We start from the raw sequence: 15501 nt of genomic DNA, 5'->3' as shown, positions 1-15501 counted from the left end.
TAAGTATTTCATTGTATGTTGTATATCTAAAATATTTGTTGTTTTGATCTAGTTGAATAATGTACAGAGACATATGCATTGGGTCACCCCAAGACATTTTGCTGTCTTTGGCATAGGGCTAAATGGTTTTCCACTTCACTTTATGAGCCAACCAAATTGAGTATTGCCATGTCTTCTCTTACACCAGGGACAGAAGGATAATTTAAGATGAACATACTACTATTTTGCATTCATAATTCTATTCGCCAACACCTTGTCACTACTCTGTAGTCTCATACTGTGCCTCCTAAAGCAGTGCCTCATGTTGTCTAACTTTGGGCCAGACCCATGTACAAAAGCCACCTTTTTCCTGGACAAAAATCACATTGAACACTTGTTTTTAGTGAGAATTGGCATCAAATAGAATTTCAATTAGACTTACAAACATAGAGCTGGAAGGAACCCAACTCTTAGATTCTATAGCAGTGGTTGAACTAGACATCTAGTCCAGGGATTTAATAAATGTTGTTGCTGTTGTTTGTAGTATAGGGATTTACCACTAAAGTACTCCTGAGAGATAACCATCCAACCTTTGTTTAAAATCTGCAGTGAAAGTGATTAATATACCACCAAATTCAAGTGATCCACTCCCATCTGCCTCAAACCTGATGCAAGTGCCATGACCTAAATAGTGACCATGAGTACAGAACAGTCTATTCTCACTTCCCAGTATCTGGACACCTAGTTGGTAACACTATCGAGGCTCTGATGTAGATCACTTTGTTATTGATGTTGCAATCCTGTTTCTTGGTGTTTTGTTTTGTTTTGTGTTTTTTTTTTTGCAACAAACCTGGTATGGAAGTAGGGGCTAGTTCTTTGTGTTAAATTCCCATTTATGAGACCTTGCCAGTGAGAATGATTTTGAGAAATCAACTAGATATTTCTGCTCCTAGCCAAGCTATCACATACAGTTTCAGCCATTCCTCATTTATTGCCATATTTTGGAACACATTCTTGACTACCGTGATATTACACAAGAAAATCATTTGCTACTAAACTATAACAAGGTTAGATTGATTAAAAAAAAACACACAGGCACACCATATCCTCTCTTTCTCTTGTTGGATATCTGATTTGTTTCAGACTATTAAACCTCAAATAATCCTACTGAGATTTTCCCAACTGAAATGACTTGATCGTAATCTCTTTTAGGTATTGAGAAATGTCTCATACCATCCATCGGTTCAGTTTAATCTATTTGACATAACTATGGAGTAAATATAATGGGAAAAATGCAAAAAGTGCAAATATATAACAGTATAAATGCTCTTCAGCATTTGAAATATAGTGTTTTACTATGTGCATCAAACAGACCTGTACTAACTGTGTTACAGCAAGCGGAATGCTGCCTTCCACCAGTCACAAATGACAAATATCTTGTAGTTTAGTGCTCTACTGTATGTTCTGCTCTTGATAAACTGCAAAAGAAGAAGTAGAGGAGCTGCGAAACATTTGGTAGACTAAGGCCACAATATATGGCTGGGTCACAATACAAGTTGTGCAGATCTGGCAAAATATTTTGATACTCTTGCCTGGAAACCAAGCCACATATGTGTAAATTCAAAAGAACTCTACTGAAATCAGAAAGCTCCTATGCAGCTTAACACCTGACTTTGCGGACTAGAACCATATCTGATCACTGATAGCTCAGATCCTTTCACTAAACTAAGATTCCCCAAATCCATGTTTGAACAACTAATTGTCATGGAATGAAGAGCTGAGGGATTTCTTCCTTCCTTCCATGCATCCTTCCAAATAAGGAGCATCTGGTGACTATTCTATTGGCCAGAGAGATGTGAAATGAAAGGAAACTTTTATATATATAGCAATTAATAGGAAGCCTCTGGGCAGGCAGGAAGAAAAATATTTTGTGTGTGATCTTTCAGATTGCCCTGATTCTTCTTTGTGGATCCTAATCTGCATTTCTACTCCAGATTTGCACTTCCCTTTGTTACGTGCTGCCCAATTAAGGATTGTTAGGTCTCAGAAAGATTGCCAAATCTGAGATGCTACTGTCTAATGAGTAGTCTGTAAACCACAGCTAGAAATATTAGTCCTACCTAAGTATGTGGAAGAGGGGCACTTAGGTTTGTGCACATGCAGCAGTAGTGATGGTTGATGGTGGCAGCAGCAACAGTAGCTAGGAGCAAGGCAAAATGCCTGCATTACAAATACTGATCTGAGCCAGCTGTTCTTTACTCAGACTTCTCTTAGGAGCCACTCATTATAATAATACTTATAGCACATTCTTTCTCATTCTGCTGGAGCTGATCTCCTGCATTCCCGAAAACTGTGCTCCCCTGAAATTAAATCAGAAACACGAGTAATATCTTCATAGAGCTTGGTGCCATTAAAAAGCTGTACAAGTAAGAAAAAAGTGTTGATGTAAACTATGAAAAGAAGAACCTCCAGTGGGCGAGACTCTCCAACTTGATTTGCTTTTCCTTTCCTGGACTTCCTCCTTCTGTCTGCACGGCCTCACATCCGTACACACACAGTGACCCAGTTGCCCCTGATGAGATTTCCTTCGTGCAGAGGAGGAGGAGGAGGAGAAGGAGGAGGAGGAGGAGGAGATGGAGGTTGAGTGCAGCTGTCTTTCGAAGATGTCAGCGACTGCTTGCAGAGACCATGCTGTCAAGAAGATTGCATCAAGCCTGTGAGGCGTTTGCCTGCCAGTGACTTCCCCTGAAGGAACAAACAAAGGGGAAGCGGGTGTGGGGTGGGGAGAAGCCAAGAATATAAATACATGTTGTTATTTGGTAAAACTGTTCAGTGATTTTTTTAAAAAAAGAAGCTGATGCTGGAACCAAAGATGAAAGGACAGAGAACAAAAGGTTGTGGTGATGACAGACAGAAAAAAGGATCCTTTCTTTTTTATATGCTTTTTTCAGATAAAGGACATGTCAGGTGTCAAGAAAGCAGATTCACTGTACCTTGAATATTTGATACTGCTGATAGAAACCTTATAACCAGACACTGCAAGGTCCTAGCAAATGAAGCATCTCAAGTCAAATACAATCCAGGGATAGGACACCTCTAAGCTTGAATCTGTGTCTATCCCCCTGTGGATTCACCAGTCTATGTCTCATCTTGACCACCTTCAGAATGCAAACTTTGGAACTTTTGTGACATTAAATCCAACCCTTGGACCAAAAGATCCCCCCCCCCCCACACACACACAAAAACACATACCTCTTTGGTATAGTTAATCCAATACCTTCCTTCCCCTATCAAAGTGTTTTCACATTTAACGTTGGCTTCGTTGCATTCATATTGAAGATTCCTGATGTAGTTAGATACAATAGACTCTTAGTTAACTAGCACCCATACAAATTGGTAGATGCTGGATAAATGTATTTTCTGATTGCTTGAGATTAAAGTAGGCCTAACAAATACTACACCCCAAACTATATCATATCATAAACAACACTGACGTAATATTAATATTGAAATACAGTAAATAAAAGCAAATTAAGACCAATCTAGACAACCTTAACTTAATGAAATACAATTTTACTGTATTATAAAACAGCTTTGTGAATGCAGTTCAACAAAGCTCCTTGAGAGCTCTGGCTGTTTGAGTTCCTGTTAACCGAGAGCCTACCATATATCACAAAACCATTTTCAACTTAGTCCAAACATGTAAGGCAACTTGCTTTGCAAAGATGTGATTTCTGTGCCCTGTCGAAATGGCATTTTGCATGCACTAAGCCTGTGATGCAACATTGTGATCTGCTTAAGCAACAAGAAACAAAAAGGGGAAAGATACAAAATACAACAGAAAGCTATTTTTACAACAGAAAACAATTTATTTTCCAAATTGCCAATAAGAACACTTTGGAAAACGTCTCACCCCACCACCTACCTCTTCAGAAAGGTTGAGACTGAAGTATGTAATAATCTATATTTCTGTATCAGTTCAGTTTAGTTCTCCTGAGATCAGTTTTGGTTGTAACAAAAAAGGTTTTGCTTCATAACAAGAAAAATAGTTTTAACTTGTTAATATGTAATCAGATATATACTCAACTGGAAACAAAATTCTTTATCTGGATGTTCTCACAAGAAATAAATTTTACAAAATTCTGGAACACTGAAAATAATCTCAATTTTTAAAGTATAGCTTTATAGGTATTTTTAATGTATTTTCACCTTTAGACTGCTAAGAATATTTTAATGATATTTATAAATTATGGTTAGCACCCTGTTGGAAAGTTACATCAGTGTAAACTAGCTATGAACATGTAAAGTTCAATTTGTTTATATTTTCAAGAGGAGAGCAGAGATGTAGTTATGTCACCAGGAACGAATTGCAAATGAAGCAATTACACGCCTGATCCTGATGCAGAATCTATCCCCATGAGCAATGCAGCCAGTTGCTCAATGTATCACATCACCCAGTTGTCCCATTGTGCAATGAGAGCTCCTACTGTCTGACAGGGCATCTTGCATGGTGCCCCATAGTGCATCACTTCAATTTGCTAGCATGGTCGCATGTTGTGTTAGCGATATCATGAAGTTAAGCATAAAGGTTATTCATCAGAGCTTCCAATGAAAGATCTAAGAAAATGTTTTCTAAATAAATTTTGGTACTTTTAAGAGGAGGTTTTCCCCTGGATTATTTATAATTTAAGGCAGTTGATACTAGAACATAAAATATCATGTGTAAATCCAATGGTTAGACTTAAATAGGTTAGACCAAGCATGGGCAAACTACAGCCCTCATGGTGTTTTGGATTTTAGCTTCCACAATTACTAAAGCCAGAGGGCCAAAGTTTACCAGTGCCTGGGTTAGATGCATTAACTTATTGGTATGTATGCAGGTACTGATCTACCATGTTGTTATCTAGTCTGTGGGCCCACACAACTTGAGATTATTTAGGTCAGTGTTTGTTCATCCTCTATTTAGTGTTGAAACCCTTTGGAAGATGGACATACTTAAATTCCTTCAATCAAATGAGGTCCCCATCTCATTGCCATATTGACATCCCACCCATACTTTATGTTGTTGAGACCAGTAAAGTACTAAGGAACAGGACTATTTAGCTTCTCTTATGAAGCCAGAACAAGTTCTTTCAAATCAATCTTTGGAACCCTCATTTTTCAAGGTGAGTTGAGACAATTGGCACTTGGAATTATGTGACAGAAAATAAAATCTGTAGTGTCACATAATTTCACAGTAAATACCTACCTGGTCATTCACAGGATCATGTGATTTCTGTATTACCTCAAGGCATTCCTTCCAGAGCTACTCATCAAGGAGCATAATGCACATTATGACTATTTTAAATAATAAACACAGAAATTCAGGTTTAATTGAATCAGTTGTGTCCACAATGTAATAAAATAAACATATGTCAAAATGACACAACAAATTTCTCAGAATAAAGAGACTAGATCATGTTCAACTTGATCTGAAAAATATGTAATATATATTTTAACACTTACTCCTGCAAATCAAAGCATAACCCTAATCTCTATCATTATCAGAAGCTCTATTTGTAAGTTGAATTTTGGAGTTTTGTTGCATTATCTGCAGGTTAGGGCTAGAATTCTGGTTGTGCAATACATAGTCAGTCCCCAAGTTACAAACATCCAAATTACAAACGACTCATAGTTAAGAATGGGAGTGAGACAACAATAAATAAGAGAAATCTACACCTAGGAAGAGAAATTCATTCCTGGAAGAGTTATGGGGCGGGAGAGGTGTTTTCACTAAAGTTTTCTCTACAATCCTTGTTTCCACAACAAACCATATTTTTCAAAATCCAATTATCACAGGGACAGAAAGTGAGGTGAAATTTTCTGAAGAGGGGCACAGATAGCAAAACAAAGTCACACTTAAAAGGTACCTATTCCAATTTACATACTTACATACAAATTCAACTTTGTAATTTGGGGACTGTCTGTACATGGATGGAGGAAGAAATTAGGATTTGCTCACATATTGCCTTCATTTTTCTTTTTTTCTTCACCCTGTAACTTAGACCAACTACATCTTCATTATTTGAACCACTTCTTCCCCTTATTCTCCCCACTGATAACTTGCAGCAGCCCTTCCCAGGATCTGGCAATTGCTTGGGAAGGGAAGATTTTGGATGGAATGCAAATGACTACAAAACGGCTCCCTGCAACTTGTCCAAAAAAGAGGGGAAATGTGACTTATACTTATCCACGTGCATGTTACTTATAAGGTGTTGCCCAAAATCTCCAGGCTCTAAGTTGCCTGCTTCATCCATTAATGCAAGGCCTGTGACATTTCAATCCCGCCACCACCGCTTATGATATGCCATCCTAGTGCACTGACAGGACTCCAGCTTGTGTGCAAAAGAGAAGAGCAAAGGCACAACTTCTCCCCAACAACCTGCAAACACATCAAGACTCTTGATTATGGCATGCACCTCTCTAACCTGTTTGGAAGCTAAGAACAAAAGGGGTTGGGTTATCCCTGGTTTCTCTGCCATTGCCTGTGTCTTCTGTATCCAAAATCTTCTAGTTCTCCATTTTTATAAATTGTGATGACAGATTGGGGGGGGGGGGGAGGAGTGAAACTATGGATGGCATTGTATTCAGTAGTTACATCATCATAAGCTAACCTACAATCCTGTAAAGTTAAATATATAATCACATATCAGAACTATCATCACAAGTCCCTCGAAGGATTTGAATGACATGTCAGAAACATAGCCATATCATTGTAAAGTTATGAATTGAGGCCTCTGATGAAAGATTTCAGCCCATGTCTTTTGGCTTGGAGAAATGTTCAATGGCAGAATCCCTTCCATTTCTTCCCTGTTTAGTATGACTTCTTACTATCTCAAGTCTACAGACTCCTGGAATGAACTGTCTCTCCCACTCACAAATCCTGTGTCACTTGACCCTTACACAATACATAGGAAGCTGAAGGCAGGACAAGATAAGAAAACCATTTGTGCTTCCTTCCTTTCTAAAATGGATTCAGCTGACTCCAAGATACAGCACAGTGTTTTAAAGGGCTATACTTATAATTTATGGTACTTGTAACCACACGAGAAACTAGTTTTGAGACCCCTGACTATTCAGAAGAAGGGGTGTTTGTGGAAGTTGCAAAAATTAGAAGAACATACTAATTTATTCAGAATTTGTTAAAGTAGCTTCTTGTAAAAGGGAAATTTGTTGTTCATATTCAATTGTCCGAGACAGAAAGTAATGTATGGTGTTACTCATTACTAGCTGATTCTCCCTAAATTCAGTTTTTTTTGTGAATTTTTTTAAATACATGAAATAATTTAAAAAATCAAACTGACCTCCCCAAATCATAAATTGAAATAATAAATAAGTATAGCTCTTTCTTAATATTTTATCATTTCCCTTATTTTATGGAAAATGACTGAAAGTAACCACATGACTCTTCTGAATTCACAATTCTTGTGGAAAGGGATTTAAATAATATGCTGAATAGATAATCTAATTATATTTTAACTTTCATATGCTTCAGTGATGTAAACTCTTTTCTTTCCCCACCCTCCTTCATTCTTATGTCACCTTTCTCGCAGCATGGGACCAACAGTGGCTAACAAAAAGGTTAACACAAAGCCAGCTAAATACTTGAGCTGGAATTCACTATCACAGTTATGGATGCATAGCAAAAGTTAGACATCTCTAACTAATTCATATTTATGGTCTTTGTATATTAATGATCATGGCATTATTGTCACAATTGTAAAAGCTCCCTAATCCTGTTATTCCTAGAAGCAACTGCTATCAGAAACAAGGTTTGTTCTCCTATCAATTGGGGCACAACCTGCAGGACTGAGTAGGGCTGTTGATGGTAAGGTGACTTGGAGGTCTCACTCATATGGTCACCATAGGTCATTTCAATGAGAAACATCAAAGCAGGTTGGAATCTTCTTTTTAAATCTTTGCTTTCACCATCTGGAGAGTCATATTTGGCTCAGCATGTATTTGTCCTTTAGCTAAGTCACATTGATCCCCTGAGAATTTTGGAAAGATACTGAAGGATGAGAGTGGCTGAAGGTCTTTGAAAATGGTACCTTCCTTGATATTTTGATAAGTATGGGGTTTAGGATCTTCATTGCTGAACTGCTAAATACTACAGGTACATTCTTAGTTTTATTTCATCCCTCATATTACAAAACAAGGCTGTAAGGAGGTAGAGTGTACATGGCTTCCAGGTCCTGAGACCTGTGGACATCCAATAGAGTATCTATCATATATTGTTGAATACTCATACTTTCTCATCAATCAACCTTATTCATATAGTTCTTTGAGACTACAAACTGTATCCATAGCAGCAATAAAACATTGATAATGAGAGGTTGTATTTCTGGGGAGAAACGTCTCTTGTTATATAATTCCTTAATTCAGGCCATATGATAAACAGTACAGTACTTGGGTTCTCAGAACAAAATCAATACAAATCCTAAACAGAACTGGGAAACACTCCATCTTTGGTTATTGAACCGGGGAAAAAATCCCATGAACCCTCCCACGCAAATGCTTCATATGTTTTCAGTGAAAGATTTTGCTACTGAACTCACGAACCATATCCCTTTAAAATAGTTCTTTTATTAGAATTTGCAGAATGATACACACTGCAGACATAAAAAGGTAACATAAATTAAGAAAAGAAGCAAAATTAAAATGCTTAGCAGAGGTTATAAGCAAAAAGCAGCAAGAAAGAAAGATCATGGGAAGAGAACATAAAATCTAAAAAGGTAAACCATAAAAAGAGATCAAAAAGAGAATTTAAATTAGTGCACATATACAAAATAATAGACAGAGAATTTAAATTAGTGCACATATATGAAATAATAGACAGAAAAATAAAAAAGATCATTTTTTTAAAGCAAGAAAACATAAGTTTTACTACTATATTAACAGGAGTCATACATCTTTATTTAATTGTACTGTCACAAATATATAGCACAATCCACCAAATAAGGAATGTCACACTCAGAAGTCTGGAGACTGCATAGTAGCAGTGTGTGCCTAACTGTTCCTATTTCATCTACACTTAATTGCATTTCAATTAAGAAATCTGTACTTTTTAGGGGTGTATGCATATAATTACTATTGTAGAGGGAGAACTTTTTGAATGGGGATATCATAATGCTTCCTACTATGCTTACAAACAATACTCTTCTCTACTTCCTCATCACAGAAAAGTCATGTAGACAGCTGCTCTCTGTTTGAGTTTTGTCTAAAGGGTAGCTCAGTATATGTAAGTAATGTGAGATGGCAGAGGGGGGTGCTTCTTCCATAACACAAGAAATATGTCAATACATTTAAAACCCAAACATTCACACAAAATACCACATGATCATGAGAAGCCTTCTAAGTATTTCCATGCTTCAGTGTCAGGGATGTAAACTGTTACAAGATAAAGTGGAATGTTGCTCTTACAACTGTGGCTAGTTGCATCATGTAGAATGGAACACAGACCAACCTCTGGGCTATGTGCTACTGTGCATGAAGCCACCACAGAAGGAAGAGGGATGCAATCCTTTGCTAACTGTATTGTTGAAGTATGCAGTGCATAATCCTAACAATCTTTTTTAGCTGTGGAAAACTTCATAGTAGAACTCTTAGTTATAGTTCAGGCTTTTTTGTGTGCAGAGAAACAACATTTGTGCACGAAAACCACATAGTTACCGCAAACACATTCTTCAAACAACCCAGTGACTGTATAGATGGATATCACTTGAAGATCAATATACAAATCAAGCAGATTGTGTAATGGGAAGCAGAAAGTGGAAAAGATCAATTCTCTCTGCAGAAACAAGATCAGGAGGAGATTGCGGGACAGACCAGGAACTACTAATATCAAAAATCAGAATAAAGCTATAGATGAACATTAAATGAACCATCATACTGAAATACAATCTAAGAACATTTCTATAGAATGTAAAGATAATGTGAAAAAATAGATTTGCACAGTTAAACATAACTGTTGAAACCAGAAGAACTCTGGACAGAAGCTAGGGATATTGTCAGGGAAGAATGCAAAAAGATACTATCTATAAGCAAAATGAAAGAGAACTCAATGGATGAAAGATTAAACTCTTCAAGCAGTCGACCACTGGGAAGCAAAAGTAGAAAATGACAGAGATAGTCAGAACTCTGAGTGCAACAGTTCAACAGTATGTGCAGGGACAAGGACAACTACTATAACAATCAATACAGAAAAATGGAAAGTGTCAACAAAAAAGGGAAAACAAGAGATCTCTTTTGCAAGATTTCAGAAATAAAAGGAACATTTTAATCAAGCACAGGGATGCTCTACGACCTGCAGGGGAGATATTACATGACCAAGTAGAAATAAAAAGTTGGAAACAATACACAGAAGAACTATACAAAAGAGGTGAAATGGTGACAGGTTCATTTGAGAAAGAGCCATATGAAGACGAACTTCCACTTGGGAGAAATAAATTACCAGGAACAAATGGCATGTTAGTAAAATTGCTCCAATCTACACAGACAGAATCTATCCTAGTTCTAACAAAAACCTACCAACAAAAACAAGGCCCCACAGATTGGAAATGCTCAATATACATCCCAGTCCCCAAGAAACACCAGGGACTGCAGTAACCACAGGACCATTGCATGAATTTTCCATGCAAGCAAAGTGATGCTCAAAATTGTACAACAAAGACTATGGAATGAGAAATGTTAAGATTCCAAGCTGAGTTCAGGAACAAAAGAGACAACCAGGATCATATTGCAAACATATACTTGAATCTTTGTGTAGATCTTGAAAAATATGAATCTCTCTTAAAGAAATGGGTGTGTCACAACATTTGATTGTCTTGACAACCCGTACTTAAGACAAGAAAATACTATCTGAACAGAATTTGAAGAAACTGAATGGTTTCGAATTGGCAAGAGGATCAGGCAAGGCTGTATTTATCATCCAGCCTATTTTAACTTGTACACTTTATAATATATAAGATAGGATTAGTAAATTTGAGGAAGGAACATCAAAAATTTAATATATCAGATGATACCATAGTAATAGCAGAAAAAAAGACAGATTTGGAACAATGACTGAAAAAAGTCAAGGAAAAAAGTGCAGAGGTAGGTTTACAGTAGAACAGCAACAAAAATTTAAAGTAGATGATGAAGATAATGAAATCATTCAAAAAGAAAGTAAGAAAGGGTTTAAGGCAGTAGGAAAAGAGGAAAATGGCAGTACAGATGGAAAGAATCAGTAAATTAAAATACATCCCTGGATTTTCAAAGCCTGATAATAAGATAATTGGAGGTCTCTCATCTATAGGGTTGCCATAAATGCTTAACCAACGTTCTCCTGGCCCGTTTATGTTGAACAAGCAAGACTCTACTGTAGTTCAGACAAGCATAACAATCACTTTTACTTCAATGTAAGCAAGAAATTTTAATTTTTCTTTTTGCTGCCCAACTAAAAATCAAGAAGCTCCTATTTCCCATATGTTGCAAATTAAATATTGAATACCCAGTCCTAATGTCACTCTTTTTCCAATCCAGTTAGCATAAACAGCAGTCGCAGTGAATAAAAGATAGGACTTTATTTAATTAATGTGTTTAAAGTACTTCTGTTCAGCCTCCCGGGCCATAAGGGTTCTAGAAGCATTGAACCTGGAAACATAACTCCTAAAATTCTCTGGCCAGCATTACCACTGGGGTCACTGGCTGGGGTCATACTATAAAAAGTACAGTGTTCCCTCGCTACTTTGCGGTTCACTTTTCACAGACGCGCTGTTTTGCGGGTTTTTGCCTCCTGGCAATGATGGGAGTGTGGAAGGGGGTTTCATTCTCCCTTCAGGAGAGAGGCAGCCAATCATAAAAAAAGAGAGAGGAGATACAAAGCAGTATGTAAATCACAGCCTTATAGCCCCTTCCTTATAGCTAGCAAAAAAAAAAAAGAGGTCACGATGCCCTTAAATCTCTCCTTGCTTCTGCCTTACCCTCGGTATGCTCTCTCTCTCTCTCTCTCTCTCTCTCTCTCCCTCCCTCTCTCTCTCTCTCTCTCTATATATATATATATATATAAATATATAGTCCCTACTTTGTGGATTTTCACATTTCGTGGGTGGTCCTGGAATGTGACACCCGCAATAAGTGAGGGAACACTGGACTCCAAAAAGGAGTGTTCTCAAGGATGAACAGTGCTATTTGCTGCAGGACAACTTTAAATGAGATTATTTTTTTAAAAAAATTATTTCGTGCAATGTAGCTACTGAAACAACAGGTTGAAGGGAAGACCTTGTTGTATATGTGACTTTTCAGTAGGGAATCTAAGGGGAAAAGGCTGAGAAACTGCCCTTCCCTCATACTTATCTTTGCCTTCAAAGTGCTGTTCAGTAGCTAGTTGACACAAGAAGAAGAAAAAGACTTTAAAGGAGTCATGGAATTAGAAGTAACATAATTTTTTGCTAACTGTAGAAGGAAATAGCATTTTAGGAAGAATAACAGTAAATGTGAAGCTTTACCATTTTGGGAGATATTAATTCTATAATATGGCATATGAGTTGATCACACTAAAAAGGGTTAATCTAAAGTCACTCACCTCATGTTTGTTTCCAAAAATCTTGAAAAGCAGTTGCTATGGTTCAGTGTCATTCAGCATATTGGTATTGTTTTTACTATTCTTCTCAGTGCCATTTTTGTTTTTGCCCTCACTGAGATCTTGGACACACATAAAACAAGTATCTACAACCAACAGAACTAATAACTCTATGGGAATTTCAAGCCAAAGATAGTGAGGGCAGAACAGAAGGAAGCAAGAGCCAAGGAAATACTACAACACTGAAAAAACAAATAGAAAATCTACACATAGGTTTGAGAAGAGGAAGGGTTTTCCCCCCAGTATGTTCTTCAGCTGCATCGAATGTGCTAATTTCAAAGGGAATAGTCAAAATGAAAGACTGGTGCAGCTGTAATGTTTATGCCTATTGAATGAGGAAATTATCTTTTCCTTAGTCTTTATTTAGCTGGCTGCTAAATATATTTTCTCTGTAGTCAGTAATGACTGCAAGATGTTCCTTCTATCACTTTTCAGGGCTGTTTAATAGCTAAATGACACACCTTACTTGCTTGGGGCATGAACACTGGATTGCAGGAAGTGGAAGCACATTGTCGTTTTCTTCTTCTCTCCCCCACTCTCAATGTAACTGGCTTCAGTGTTCACTTTTGGGAAACTGGTGCAGTTTAAAAGTTTGTGCTGACTGTGTTAGTGTGGACTTCTTCTGAGTCCATTTGTATATTTTAAAATAAATTTATAATGTAAAAACTAAAACAAAAAACAATTGATAAATCTCCAGCGGTCTCTCTTTTCAGAGAAACTGATCCCAATGCTGCTGTCGATTTTTTTTTTTTACTGTTTGGGGAATTGAGGAACTGGGAAACAATATGTTTAGTTTAAACTGAAAGCAGATGTGAGCTTGTTGATTCATAATGTGGCTAGCACTTCTCAGAGCAATAGTGCGATATCTGCAGTGGAAATTCAGCACAGATTTTCATTTTGCTTTTGTACTCAGGTACACATACCAGAATACAAATCATTTGTGTGCCAGGTCAAATAAATGCTTATGAAATGAAATAGCTGGTCCCTGGGATGAATTCCAGGACTATCAAGCTCGATTTCAAGATCTCTACCAGTGACCAAAGCACCTGAATAGGGAATATCTTTTGCTTCAATGGCCAGGAAAACAAACATACTTCAATACACATAATTCAGCTATGCAGTATGTGTGTGTCCCTCTTCAAATTACCTATAGAGTGATGACAAACCAATGGAGGTTTCCTTAGGCAAGTGATGTTTAGAGGTGGTTTTGCCAGATTCTTCCTTTGAAGAAAAGCTTACAGCACCTGGTATTCATTGTAGGTTTCCTATCCTAGTACTAACCAGAACTGGCCTTGTTTAGCTTCCAAGATCGGATAGTATCTGGTACCTCCAACTGGGTAACTTTGGTCAACTCACCCTCTCTCTCAGTCACAGAGCACGGCAACAGCAAACTTCTTCTGGGCAAATTTTGCCAAGAAAACCCAATGATAGGATTGCTCTGGGATTGCCATATGCCAGAAATGACTTAACACTACAAGCAACAATTCTGTAAGTCGTGGCAATAATGGCCACTGATTTGGTGACTTCAAAATGAGATTAGGCAGGCATATGGAGGATAAATTTAACCCTAATGGAAATGTGATAGCTATTATAACTACTACCTGCTATCTCCTGGAGATTAGTAATATAAGCTGTTCCTCTGCCTGAGATGAGAAGGAAAGTGTCACTATGCCCAACGAATGCCTATCTGTCTTTTATCTCAGTCTGATAACAAGGCACAAGAAGGCAAGCCCCTTGAAGTCCAGTCTAGTTACAAAAGTCAGGCAAAGCATCCCGTTTTGCCTGTCATCTGTGAAAAAAGAGAGGAACAGCGGGGTGAATCTGCCACCCCACTCATAGCATCTCCCTCCAAAACTTTCCCCATCACATGAGGGAAGTGTTGCTCTCCGGTGAGGACTCCTGTGTTGGGGGGAAAGTGTTCAGCAATGCTTTCACTCTGGTTGAGGGCAGGGCCTCTGCTGGCAGCCACACAACATCATGTCATGGCCAGTGTGGAGCTCCATCCATTAGATGGGGTGAAAGCATCCTTGGAAAATCGCTCCTGCCTACCCTTCTCTGGCATGTCATTCCTACGTGCCAGGAGAGCTCTGGCACCACGCAAATGGAGGCCAGGTAAGTTCTTTTATTTTTAAAAGGGGTTTTGGGGAGGGGGTTAGAGTGTCCAGGCGTTCTCCTGAAAAGTTCTGGGAGCACATCTGGACACCTGTCCCAGAAAGCATAAACTTTCTGGGTTGTGTGTAGACTACGATCTGGGAGCATTAGTGTTTTAAAAACACAAATGTTCTTGGATTAAAGGGCTACCTGGATTCAGTCTTTGTTCTCGAAATGGCCTAACAATCTAACTGTCCCTATTGGTGTACCAGGCAGAAATGTGGGAGAATATAGGTGCATTGAAACCTATCGAACATCTTCTAGATGTGATGAGATCATCCACATTGGACAGAACATGGAGCTTAGTCAAAAATATATCTCATTAAATTCTATCTTTTCATTGCATTACAATGACTTAAATATGGTATAACTAAATTGTTGTTGCTTAAAAAATCAAATGAAAATCTTTTGAAAGAAAGGAGGATGCTGAAGCAAGGAAGGGGAAAAAAAAGAAGAAACATAACCAGAAAAGCCAAATGAACTTACCACACTGCGAGTAAACTTTTCTAGAGAAGTTCTACGACCTTGCCCACTCTCCGGCTTTAGAAGGGGGAAAACAAAGTTAGGATGGGAAAAATACCCCAAACAAAAGAAAGCAAAAGAAGAAAACCCTTCAGCTTAAATTTGGCTCTTAAAGCATTAGCAGAAAAAAGAGAAAAGGTTAAGCATTTTAAATATATGGCAACTGCTCTTTGCAACACCAAAAGTAA

At 37.8% G+C, this 15501-nt stretch overlaps 1 protein-coding gene across 3 annotated transcripts in view; it reads right to left on the bottom strand.

Moving 5' to 3' along the window:
- Positions 1-950: 950 nt before the first annotated feature.
- Positions 951-15501, bottom strand: part of RGS6 (regulator of G protein signaling 6) — a 282343-nt gene continuing 267792 nt past the window's right edge. The window contains exons 17-18 of one of the 3 annotated variants that reach the window (XM_060761526.2): positions 15278-15331; positions 951-2724 (exon numbers count right to left, since the gene is read on the bottom strand). In XM_060761526.2, the coding sequence (XP_060617509.2) occupies positions 2674-2724; positions 15278-15331 (105 nt within the window). In that variant the 3' untranslated portion in view covers positions 951-2673. Of the gene's footprint in view, positions 2725-12702; positions 15332-15501 lie in introns of those variants that run through there. The other 2 variants (XM_060761535.2, XM_060761517.2) reach the window with 2 other exon arrangements.

Source organism: Anolis sagrei, chromosome 1 (genome assembly GCF_037176765.1).
Source record: "Anolis sagrei isolate rAnoSag1 chromosome 1, rAnoSag1.mat, whole genome shotgun sequence".
NCBI lineage: Eukaryota > Metazoa > Chordata > Lepidosauria > Squamata > Dactyloidae > Anolis > Anolis sagrei.
This window is presented reverse-complemented; position numbering and strand designations above follow the sequence as displayed.